The sequence below is a fragment of the Pezoporus wallicus genome, unplaced genomic scaffold (genome assembly GCF_028554395.1).
Source record: "Pezoporus wallicus isolate ANWC-B61680 ecotype Strahan unplaced genomic scaffold, APGP_CSIRO_Pwel_v1 contig_11133, whole genome shotgun sequence".
NCBI lineage: Eukaryota > Metazoa > Chordata > Aves > Psittaciformes > Psittacidae > Pezoporus > Pezoporus wallicus.
Window position 1 is genome coordinate 1,099,669 of NW_026636583.1, and position 12,511 is coordinate 1,112,179.

At 43.3% G+C, this 12,511-nt stretch overlaps 1 protein-coding gene across 5 annotated transcripts in view; it reads right to left on the reverse strand.

The window, feature by feature from the left end:
* Positions 1–12,511, reverse strand: part of DIDO1 (death inducer-obliterator 1) — a 52,716-nt gene that overhangs the window by 15,443 nt on the left and 24,762 nt on the right. For all 5 annotated transcript variants that reach the window (XM_057400872.1, XM_057400871.1, XM_057400873.1 and 2 more), the window contains 2 exons: positions 1,128–1,596; positions 267–426 (listed from right to left, as the gene is read on the reverse strand). In XM_057400872.1, coding sequence (XP_057256855.1) covers positions 267–426; positions 1,128–1,596 — 629 coding nt within the window. The remainder of the gene's footprint in view (positions 1–266; positions 427–1,127; positions 1,597–12,511) is intronic.

Consider the following 12,511-nt stretch of genomic DNA (forward strand, 5'->3'; position numbering starts at 1 on the left):
GCCATTCTGTAATAAGTATTTCACACCAAATGTCCACACTTAATAAATACACACGACCAACTGATGTAGACTTTGAACTTCTACTTGGCTAAAACATTTTTTTTCTAATATTTGAATGGCTCTATAATAATCCTTTATAGTGTAATTCATAAGTCTCTGCCTTGAAACTCTTAAATGTTCAAGGCAACGTTGAAGGCAGAGTTTGAAATACTAAAAAACAAAGTCTATTTCAATATATATATTTACTGCTTAAGGAAATTCCAAACCTGGTTTTTGGGGTCCTTGAGATTGAACATGATGCTACGGTATTTACTCTTGTATCTGTTGTCCGTAACTTGGAACAAGTTAAACATTTCCTTTTCAATATTGAGTGCTACTTTTCCTACTTCACTCTCTGTCATGACCAGATCATCGCTATCATTGACTCTGTTAAAAACAGAAAGGGTACGTGCATTTATGTTAGGCATGAATCTTCAGGTAGCATTATTAAAAGCTGACTTAGGCTTATCCTCCCTCAGTGAGGTTCAAGTGCTTGAGTCTTAGTCCTAGATTCTCCACTGTGAACAGCATTTCCATTTCAGAGACAGAGCAGTGCTCTGTAATAAGACTCAACAGCTGGCATTAGCTTTAATAATCCTTGTGGGAATGTTTGCTTTTTGTTTTTTCCTTTCCTAAGGGATAGCTGTCCACTGACCTGGCTTTGTTGCTGTGGTTTTTTACGTTGGGAGGGAATCTCTACTTCAGCAAGCATCTAACCTTTCACTGGGATGTTTCCTGTACTATGTTCCCTATAACCTCTACATCCCCAATACTACCAACACCTGATTTTAAAGCTTCAGAGCACCTGCATTATAAAATGCCCCTATGCTGTAATTTAATTCAACTGTAATTGCTTCACTATAAATGGATTAGCGAGGATCTTTTTTTATTCCTAAAGGCTTTTTCACATTTATTTAATAAAGATCATTATTAATGTACACCTGAAATACCAATTACACTTGCAGTAACTTGCAGTATAAATTCAATCCCTCAATACCCCTTTATTAAGATGTAAGCAAAACTCTTCAGGCTAAACATTCACTTCTACTTGTAGATTCCTACATAAGATAAGCACTTTGAATTCCCACCTCTTCCATAAAATTTCTTTTAGGGATCGTCGAATATTTTGCCGAATCTGAGAGTTGGGCTGTGACTGGATAGGGCCGGGTGATGCCTTTCCTTGACTGCTTCCAGATGCAGGAGAAATGGAAGACTGTGAAGGCTTTTTGAGCCCTCCACCCAAACTGGAAGACGTAGCTGGTTTTTTGGAAACTGATGAGCCATGAGAAAGAGATGAATGCTTTGAAGGAACACTGCCTGCTGGAGAAACACTGCCTGCTGGAAGCCAAGGCTTCTTGGGAATGACACCTTTGAAACTCGCAGCAGAAGGTTTAAGTGGTTGTTTAGTTACGGCTGCGTTAGAGAAGGAGGAGGACTTCTTCGAAGGAAGATTTCTAGAGAGAGAAGATGTCTGTTTCTCCATTACAGATGCAACAGCTTTCTTCGATGTCAGTGCAGCCTCTGCTCTATCTTCATTCCTTTTCTCTTCCCTGTGAGCTGTTAGAACAAAGAAGGTAATATAATATTAAAGGCTTAACTTTATAACCTCCTATTCATGTAGAGCAAGTACCAATCTATAACGAAGTCTGTGAAATAACATCTCCAGAGTTTAACTGTCAAGTAGGCAATTCAAGCTATTTACTTCCACTGGCATTTTAAAAGTACTTTCAAAACCCATGCAGAGATTCATATAGTTCCTTTTGAAGAAGTTTGTCTTTGATCCTTCAGATACCGTGTCTCCAAGGCCAAATGAAGAATTTAAGAGAGTTCCACTTTGGCTCTACAGGTTAAATTTTTATTTATAACCTATGCAAGAAAACTGGAAGGAAAGTAAGGCACCACCTTCAAAGATTCCTGAGTGGGATTTCATGGGGAAGCTTCCAAAACACCCCAAACTTCCACAAATTTAAGAAAAAGGCACAATACAACCCACATTTTAACAGAAAAATCCTTAAGGTGCCTCACAGAACCACTTCATTACAGAGGCTGACCTGAGGAGAGTCCATGAATCTGAAACTGCATTAATACTACCTTAAGTTTAGCATCACGGAAGTTTAAGAAACCCTTTCACCCATATTTCTTACTTTAATGAGCAAGAAAACACAGAGAGAGTCCAGCGCAGGGCAACGAAGATGATTAGGGGAGTGGAACATCTCCCTTATGAGGAAAGACTGAGGGAGCTGGGTCTCTATAGTTTGGAGAAGAGGAGACTGAGGGGTGACCTTATAAGTGTCTATAAATATATAAAGGGGGAGTGTCACGAGGACGGAGCCAGGCTCTACTTAGTGGCAAACAATGATAGGACAAGGGGTAATGGGTACAAACTGGAACACAAGAGGTTCCACTTAAACTTGAGAAGAAAATTCTTCTCAGTGAGGGTGACGGAACACTGGAACAGGCTGCCCAGGGAGGTTGTGGAGTCTCCTTCCCTGGAGACATTCAAAACCCGCCTGGACACATTCCTGTGTAACATTATCTAGGTGTTCCTGCTCCGGCAGGGGGATTGGACTAGATGATCTTTCGAGGTCCCTTCCAATCTCTAACATACTGTGATACTGTGAAGTTACTTAGAAAATCTGCACACATAGTCCACTTGGTGGATAGTATCCATGTCACATTAATGACATTGCCATAAACCATTATTAGATCCTCCTATTCAGTTCCTAGCTAAATTCTAGATCTACAGAGTAATCAAACATTGATATTGCTGCTCAGACTGTGGTGATCTAATTCCCACCATTCATTCAGATCACTCCATTCACAACATACTGATTTTCTGTTTAAATGTTAATAGTTGATACACATCAGATACTAAGAGATTTAGAAGTATAAGCAAAGGCTCCAGTTTTCACACGTGCTGCAGTTACACTTGCCCAGGACGTGAGAAGTAAGCATTTCTTCAAGCCTCGTTTCATCTGTCCACCTTGTGGCACTGACAGGAACAAGTCAACAGAGCAAAAATAGCCAAAACTACCACACACACACAGAGCAAATGAAACATCATTTACAACACACCAATGTTACAACGGGAGAACACCAGCACATTTACCCTCAAGGTAATGTGCTCAAAGGACGAAGGGTTCTGAGGAAACTACCAAAACCCAACTCCTGAAATACAACTGTTCCAATAGGAAAAGCCAAGTTTTCTCCCCCAAAAAGCCCTTCTCACAAATCCATAGATAACCACTGACCAGTAAACAGGTTCATTTTCCATCTGATGGTTTTAGCTAGTGAGGGTTTGTTGATGAAACAGCCCCAAAGCCCTAGCTGCAAATCACAGGACACTCCCTGGGAAAGGTCCAGGAATTTAACTATCAGTAACTTCACCAAGGACCAAACGGTCCCTTTTCACCTTCCAGATCTCCTATAACAAGAGCAGAAATTATTGGGCTGGGTCTGCATTGTCCAACCTCTGTTCCAAGATGGACCAAGAGGGGAGAAAGCACTCCTGTGAAGTCCGGTTCATGCAACCCCACAGATCAGCACAAGGCTCCAATGGAAACACCCCTCAAATTGGGGAAGACTTGGAATGCTCATGAGTCGTAACGGGAAACTCACTTCAGGAGGAAAGGGCCTTGTAACCTTCCTCCATACTTAAAGTTTGGGTGCCCCCAAAATACTTGCATATGCTTCCAGCAGAATGATTCTTCACCCCAGTTTGTTTAAATGGGCTCTTGCTGCTGGTGGCTTCACCGCACACACCAAAACCTGCGGTGAAGATGAACTTTTGCATGGCTAAGTACAAGGGTGCGTGCTGGACTTCTGCTGGAACACAAGGAGAAGCAGCCACAAGACCCATAACCACTACATACTCATCCTGATTTTCTTGTCTAGAAGCATTTTACAAGTGGAAGCCTTGAGAATTTCTGAGTGAGATTTAAGTATCTGAAGTGCAAAATGGAAACAGTTGCCGTAACGCATTAAATCAAAGGATGTGAAGATTTATAAACTATTTCTATATAAACCTCCACATAAGATCTACACTTTAAAGTAGATTAAAATTATCACTCTCACACTATTCCCATGGATTTCCCTGGAGACCCATCCTGGTCACGGCAGAGACCACCTAGAGAGACCTTCCGTGACCCACATTGTCTCTCCTTGTGCTCCCACTCTCCCCTGCCGCACCACCACCATTCTAGTTGTTGGGAGGGCTTTGGCAATCCCATGGGAAGGAAGGGGATTAGGAACTATTCCTATGATTCTATTTTAATAGTCTTGAATGGAGAGGAGGCGAATATCCAATATGTGTGCAGTGAGAATGCTGCAGGAATTACTTTACTTCCACCCTCTTTTTCCTGGTTTATTGCATGATCTTTGCAGCCTGCACCTTTCCAGGCAGGTTGGACAGGAGCACGTTCCTGTGACTCATCAGGGAAAGGCAGGACAGCACGGCTCGGGTTTCAGAATGATGACAGCAAAATTCCGGCCGCTGTGCCTTGGTTCTTTTGGTTTACACGAGTACAAAACGTGACATTCTAAATCTCTGTCTCATCTTCTATGTGCTGTTTTTTAATGGTCAGTTCAAATTCATTACCAAGAACTACACCGATAAAACTAAGAATAGCACAATCTGGATGTTTTGGGTCAATCACATGACGTATGTGCGAGAACTATATCCACACCACGAATCTGTCACAACCACCAATGTCATAGTGAGAAGTTCTTGTAAAATAGATACAAGGTACTAGCACAAAGGTAGATCAAAGTTCCCAGGGCAGCAGAATCAGCAAGCGTCCATGAAGAAAGATGCAGAAGCATCTTTTATTCTGCAAGTTGACACTGTGGCTGTTTAGAAAGGTTTCCAAAGGAAGGGATGCAATTCTGTGCTGCTTTAGCCAACAGAAAATACGCAGACATTCGCTAAGCTTCATGAAAGTGTAACAGTTTCAAACTACAACACTCGTTTATACCAATTAAAACTGTCTACCGAACAGTACTTGATTAGAGGAATCGCTGGTAGAGGCTTTGTATGGACTAACTCAGTCATGTGTAGGACATTCAGCGCTTCACAACACCTACCAACTACATGTTCAGGTTTGGAGGATGCGTTGCTGTTTGAAGGACACTATCAAATAGTGGGCACACTTTGATGAAGAATCAAGACTACTTAATCCCTACATATGCAAATAACCTGTGAGGGCTGCAGACGAACCTAACCCAAAAAACTTCTTCTCCTATTTTATGAGGAACCAGAGTTTTTCTCCTACGAAGTTCTGAGGTTTAGTGACAACATTAATGTGCTGCCATGTAATTCAGCTGAACCAACTCGCTGTGTTGTTACACAGGGTGGGATCCAAGGCACAGGAGCTCCCAGCTGAGCGTGAGGAAGGAGCAGGACTGCCTCTTCCACTGGCAGCTCACTCTTCCATTCACTATTCTTCCGTTCACTTAGCGTGGCATAAACACAGCCCAAAGCTCAGCCTTCCTTCTGATAGCTATGGAAGCATGGAAGTGTCTGTTTGGAAGAGTTAACAGAAACATGGACTCTTCTCAGAGGGCAGTATAGCATTGTATGTGGAATTTAACTTCTGAACAGGTACCACAGCTCAGCAAACTGGTGGGATATGAAATGAAGCAGGTATTCTCTCTCAGACACCGGGTTTCAAATTGCTTGGCCTTGGAGTCCACAAACAACTTGAAGACGCAGTCAATGCCTAGCACACACACTGAGCACTGTATTTTACACAGTGGTGGTTCCAGTCCTTCTCATCAGTAGCTCCAGCATACCTACAATAAATGCTCCTCAACAAATTGAAAACAAAAGGAAAGAGGACTACTGAACATCAGCCTATCCAAGGCTCAACAAGGAGTTTCAACGCAGACAGATTAAAGCCAGAGTGAGGCATTCAGTGGCTCTTCCATTCTCCACTTCAGAACATACAAGTGTACCTCCTTGGCTTGATGTTAGAAACGTCACTTAAAACAAAACATGAATTCCTGTTTTCCCCATTCTGGCCTGTGAGCAGCAGGATTCCTGCTGACTGAAGAGGCTGAAAGACTGAGAGGTTCTGATGGAGCTAATGAAACAGCTCACCGAATCCTCTGGCAGGGAATGAAAGCGCATTCCTTACAAGGCTTAAGAAACAGTGCTACTATGGTATGTTTACTACAGACATAACTATAATCTCTCCCACTAGATGTCAAGAGATACAGAACCCCCCAAGGACATTCCCCATGAAGCTAAGCTAAATATTACAATACACAGCTAAGAACAGCACTCCTGTAAGGGGTAGATGACACAACTGCCACACTATCTGCTGTGTTACAGACGAGCCTGTTGAAAGCCTGATGGTCACATGTATTTCACTTCTGTACACCACAACAGTGATGTTTCAGCACCATAATGTGGCTGTTGAAGCTTGATTTAAAAGTGATTTCCAGTATAGCAATGCTGTGTGAAGGATCCACGGGATTCACTCACCATAATCCCTCTGCTACACCAGGAGGTTGCTTTACACCCCCAGAACAGAAATTACTCAAAGGAAACGTTGCTCCTCTGATCTCATAACAGTATTTTTGTATAGCATTCTAACCTATTCTGGTTCTTCCCCCTCCCCTCCTCACCCAATCTTCCTTTGGAATGGCTTTGGAAAAGCCACCTCAAAAACGCACCACCACCTGCTCTAGTTTCTATTTAAGTTACCTCATTTGTGACATGTTATTTTGCTGGAGATACTATCTGCTTCTTCCAATTATTAAATACTGAAGAAATGTGCCATTACTTTTGCGTACCTTTATCACAGCTCTTTAAAGATCTTTCATTTCTTGCTCGATTCAATGCTAGAAGTTTTAAACGATGTGTAGAGAACTACAGGCAGTTACAGCCAAGGAGCCTGTTTTGTAACGAGCCCGTAAGGCTCAGGTTTTCTTCTTTTACAATCTCTTTTAATAGCAAAAGGCATCACAACTACTACTGCACAGCACTAAAAGGATACTTGTGAAAAACATCTTGCAGCCATGAAGGCTGATTGTGACATTACTGATTATGAGAAGTTTCCCTATGGAATTAAAAATCTAGCATAAAGTTGCTTATACCCCAGAATTATTGCCTCTGCTGTCTTAATAATCCCAGCCTGGTTTGTGTTGGTAGGGACCTTAAAGCTCATCCAGCTCCAGCCCCTGCGACGGGCAGGGACCCCTTCCACTGGAGCAGCTTGCTCCAAGCCCCTGTGTCCAACCTGGCCTTGAACACTGCCAGGGATGGGGCAGCCACAGCTTCTCTGGGCAGCCTCACAGGGAAGAGCTTCTGCCTAAGAGCTCATCTCAGTCTAAATACTGTCTTAACAGTTCCATGTTCTCCTCCATCTACACTAACTATTCCCCCTCTCCCCTGGACAGAACCCCTCACTGCATCATGCAGGCAGCGCAGGCCAACAGCTGCATCGTCTTGTCCAGCTTGAGCAGAACTGGTCAAGTGGGGCCCAAGGGAGCAGGATGTTGGCAGCCCCATGCTTTAGAAGATGCTGCCTTGCACACCGGTGAGTCTTCAGCATGGGGCTGCTGAAGCATGTGTGGGTCCCGCAGCTACCGTTCACGCTCTTCTGACACTAAAATAGAGTGGTTTAGGGGAAAAACAACACAAAAAAAACCCCAAACCCACCAAAACCAAGCACCCAAAATTACAACTAAACCAAAACTACGTTTCAAACTCATGCACAGCAGTTTGTGTGGCACCAACAAAGCTGGTAGTTAACATTTTTCTGTTAAAAAATATAAAATTCTGTAAAATGCCACAATAAAACGAGTACAGCTACCTGTGATCTGCCTCAAAGTGGATCATTTACTACACTTTAAAAGGATTTCTGTGACTTAAATAGTAATAAAAGTCAAATTAGAAGGAAAATTCCCACCAGTGCAGCTTTGCAGCTGTTATAAAAGCGAGCCCACCCGTTAGCAGATCTCTTTTCAACAGCCCATGTAAAGGCTGCACCAAAGAGTAGTTCTGTGTTTTGAGAAGAACGTCTCTTAAGACAGGCACCAGCACTGGCCTCTACAATAGCTCAAACATGCAACAGGAATGCAGGTTGGAAATAACAGCCAGAACAATGACCTATTTAGGAATTCCCCCAAAGCCCAGCCAGCAGTCTGAGTGTCTCTCAACAACGGGCCTGTGCAGCGGCACTGCGAAGTCCTGCAGGTGCCTGCCCCATCCATCTCCCCGTGCCGTTGCTCCAGCATGCCACAGCTGTCCGGTCAGAATAGCAGGAGAGGGCAGCCTGTGTTGGCACACATCACAGTGGAGGACAGGCTCTTGGCTCAGAGAAGATGATCTTGTCCCTATTTGCCAGTATCTGACAGCTGCATTTTTCCCTTTGTGAAGCTGTTAGGATGGGCAGGATTTTTCAATTAAAACCAGTGGTGCTCCCACAGCTTCCCTCTGCCTATGTCCTACATGGATTGTCCGATGCATTTGCAGTACGATCTCGTTCGGCACCACTTGTGATACGGATAATCACAACAGAGCAGAGTTTACTCCAACCTCTCCACCCCAATGCAATGGCCAATACCGAACTTTAATCCATGAGTTCTTCTGAAGTGAAACCTTCTGATGCATTATCCAAGTTAAAAAACTGAACAGAACACATGGGTGACCTGGTGCTTTACAGGTCAGCTATAAAGCACTCTACAATGGCAGGTTACTTACCCGTTAGGAGACGTTCCTCAAGAGCAGCCTTTCACAGTCACCCATGGGATGCATGCCTGACATCTCAGCCTCAGACACTGTCGGAGTCAGTCCTGATCCCGTCAGGTGCCACTGAAGCACCCTCTTGTGGCACTGAGCGCTCAGTGCCCAGGGCTGTGGAGGTGAGGTGTAGTTTGTAACCGCTTCGCTTCCACGGCCTGCTCTCTTCAAACTCTGCCACATTTTTTGTCATATCCCTCAAAGACACCTTAGCGTTAGTCCTAAATAATTCACGAGGGTCGCACTATCCTAGTGTTAGTTTTCACTGTTACCTGCCTACAAGAACCACGTGTCTGCTGCTTTCAACACCAAACCAGACTTTTATTACCTGGTGTTTCAGGTGTGCCTCCTGCCCTGCTGCTTTTCTTCTAAAGCCCCCATCAGCGCTCATCTGCACCACAATGAGAAGGTGGCAATGAAGCTGCCTGTGTGCCGAGCCTTTACATTCAGACACACAAGGAAGTAAACCTCTCTTTAAAGCTAATCCATTCAGGAAACTCCAAAGCAAGGACCTTTTTACGTGGTGATTTGTCTGCATTCAAGCTAAGCTGTAGCTATGCTCATGCAGATCTGCAGCTTAGATATGCAAAGCTGTCTGGTCTATAGGAAATGACTGTGATTTATCTGATCCGCATCTTCACAACTACACCACTCTGGAGTGAGACAGGGGCACTATCTGCTGCGAAAAAACAAAGGGCTCCTTAGTTTCCAGATGGATGGTATCATCACTCCTTGCAGGGCCAGGCCATCTTCAGGTTCCAATTCAGTACAGCTCAGACACAGCGAACCATCAGCACCAAGATCAGCTACAAAACTTGACTCCAAAGTGCCAGTGATCACCTTAAAAAAACCCTTTTGTTTGGGACTAGCAGAGAAAGCTTTTCACTGGCTATAGTCAAGTGAGCAAGTTCAAAGAACTAAATATTAGTAAAAGAAAGCAAAACAGCAATAGAGGGTGGTGAGGTTCTTTTAATCAAACTTTCATCACTTTCAGTGTTGATGACAAGAGATAAACCACCCTAATATTTATAGTGCATCCATAAGTTGCCCCCCAGCCCTTCCCCTCAGCAGTGGCTCCTTAACACTGAAGCCAAGCACCCATTAAGGCAAGAGGGCTGGCTTTCTGTTGTCCAAGGCCCTGGGGGTACTAGAGGCAAACAAACAGGCCACATGCCAGCAGCAGGGACCATCTTTCCTAACTTAAGAGACACGGCAGGGATCTTCATACGGCTGCCAGCCACAGGGCAGATGTGACATACCTTGTAGAGCAGAGAAGGGGAGCTCCAGGAGTTCATAGGCAGGAGATGACAATCACTCCCCAAGGATCCCACTGCTCCTTTTAACTGGCTGGCTCCCAGGGGATGCTGGCAGGCCAGCGGTGGCTGCTGGAGCCTCACTCCACAGCCAGGGTTTGATCCTGTGCCAGCCTCCGTGCCAGCACAGCGCTACGTGCTCTCATGACACAAGCTGAGCACCGGAGCTGCAGCCACTCACGTACTATGGTCTTTCCAAAGCCAGAAGATCTCCAGCATGGATTCCTTGGAAGTTCTGGCAGACTCAGGTGGATCATTATCTGGTCTGTCAGCAGCCTTCCAGAAAAATCCTCAAGTTACAAAGCATTAAGGTTAAACCTGCATCTACAGCTGCCATGTGGCCTGGAAAATGGCCAGGAACATAAAGTAATTATTTTCCTTCCCCTGATATTCATCAATACTCACTGTCTCTTAGTATGGGTCCATGTTGCAGAATCTAGCATTGAGCAAAGACAACTTGGCTTTCAAGGAGTTAATTCAGATGTCAGAAGTAGTTGAGGTGTAATGGCACAGCTTGGCACCTGCTAGTTTTTCCTACAGGGAAGCACTCATACCAAAACAATAGCATTGAGTTTTAAGTACAATCAGTCCTTGCAGACAAACATTCATGACTTCAGAACAGCTCCACAGTTTAACATAGAATACTTATTTATAGTTAAGCTAAACCAACAGCAGTATATACACACTGCGCTCCATTGAAGAATCACAACTCAAGCTGGTACAATCTTGCCTGAAGAGGAACATTAAATCTGCACCAGCCTGTGTGCAGACAAGGTATTTATTGGTTCCTGCATCAATTTTCCCTCCTAACTCTTCTGTCTTGAGTGTGCTACATTTCCCACCTGCCCTCTATAGCAATCTATGTTTCTTTCCTGTCTTTGTGCTATTATTATGGAAAGAAAATAATACCTATATTATGTATGCTATAATCCTAGGATTTTGATATGCACATCACATTTTCAGATGATGGGCTCCCAGTATCACTATTCCCTTTACGAAGTCTCCACATTTTGTTAGAGGTGTGTATGAACAAAGCAGTCCAAATGCCCTCTGTATCCGGGATCAAGCAAGCACTATTCACTTTATGAATAGCTCTTGGGAGTAGAAATGTTTAGCTGCAGAAGAAATGAAGACGACTGAAAGGGGATAATAAAAGGGAATTTGTATCACAGAGCCAGGGCTTCTCAAACCTGGGCTCCCACTTCCAGGAGGTGGCAGCATTGTCTCTGTAATTCGCTACTGGGAAACACGATCAGGTACCACGACCATTGGGCAGAGTAGTACCAAGTAAGATGTTAACAGTAGGTAACTCACACTATGTATCTGACTACAGCTAAGCAAACAGAATTCTTTTCTTCTGACAAAGAAATGCTTTTTACTCGGAAGTTATACTACAAACCCAACACATTTACTGTTTAGTTTTTATCTAGAAACCCTCTTCGCTCTCCTGCGCACTTTACTGTTACCAACAGATGCAGTTAAGATGCTTCAGGAGCTTTAGCACGTGAGTAAATTATCAGTTGGTGTATTTCTTCTATGCCTAACAAGTCAGCTGAACTGCAAAGACTTGAAGCACTGACCACTATTTAGCATACTTATCTGTAGTTTAAAAATGGGGATCCTGCAAATGCCTATCTTCCCCCCTTTTGGATTAGTTTTCAATTTTAAAACTGCTGACACCTTTGCCACTGGCTTCTGTTTGACAGATAAATATACAGAAGAAAGTCCCTTCCAAGTGTTTCTCTACCAAACACAAAGTCTTGAGTTCAGGTGCTTCAGACACTGATACTGCTGACAAACATTTGCATCAGCAAACTTCATGTCTGAAGTGTTCCTTTATCCTCTTTTTACAGGGCAGCAATGACTACAATGGACGAATCCTGTTACAAATACAGTATGTGATATTAAATAGTGTAAAACTTTATACTTAAAGTTCCCAGCAGAGTCAAACAGGCAGTGATGCAAACTGCTTCTGCACTTCCTTCTGGAAAAAAACAGGCTTATATTATGTTGTTTAAAGCCTGTCCACCTTCGGTATAATTAAAAATCAGGCTTCCTATTACCATGCAATGTATGTTTGCCTGCTAATAAAACTGAAAACGTTCATGAATCATTTTGGATGGTGCTTCCCCACAAACACCTACATGATCTTACTAGATAAACTGAAGTCTGTTTTGCTGTGTTCTGAATTCTGCATCTCCTTTGAAATGACCTGAATATGATAACACTAGCTCACATCACAAATTCAGCATTTCTATCACAACTTGAATCCTAAATCTCAACAATCCATATATATATATCAATTTGGAAGCTAGGATGACTTTTGAAATTCAATATAAAAGTTGAGCACTGCATATTGAATACATACCCATTTTCCTAATGAACTTAGAAGCGACACCTCTGAAAGGGAATG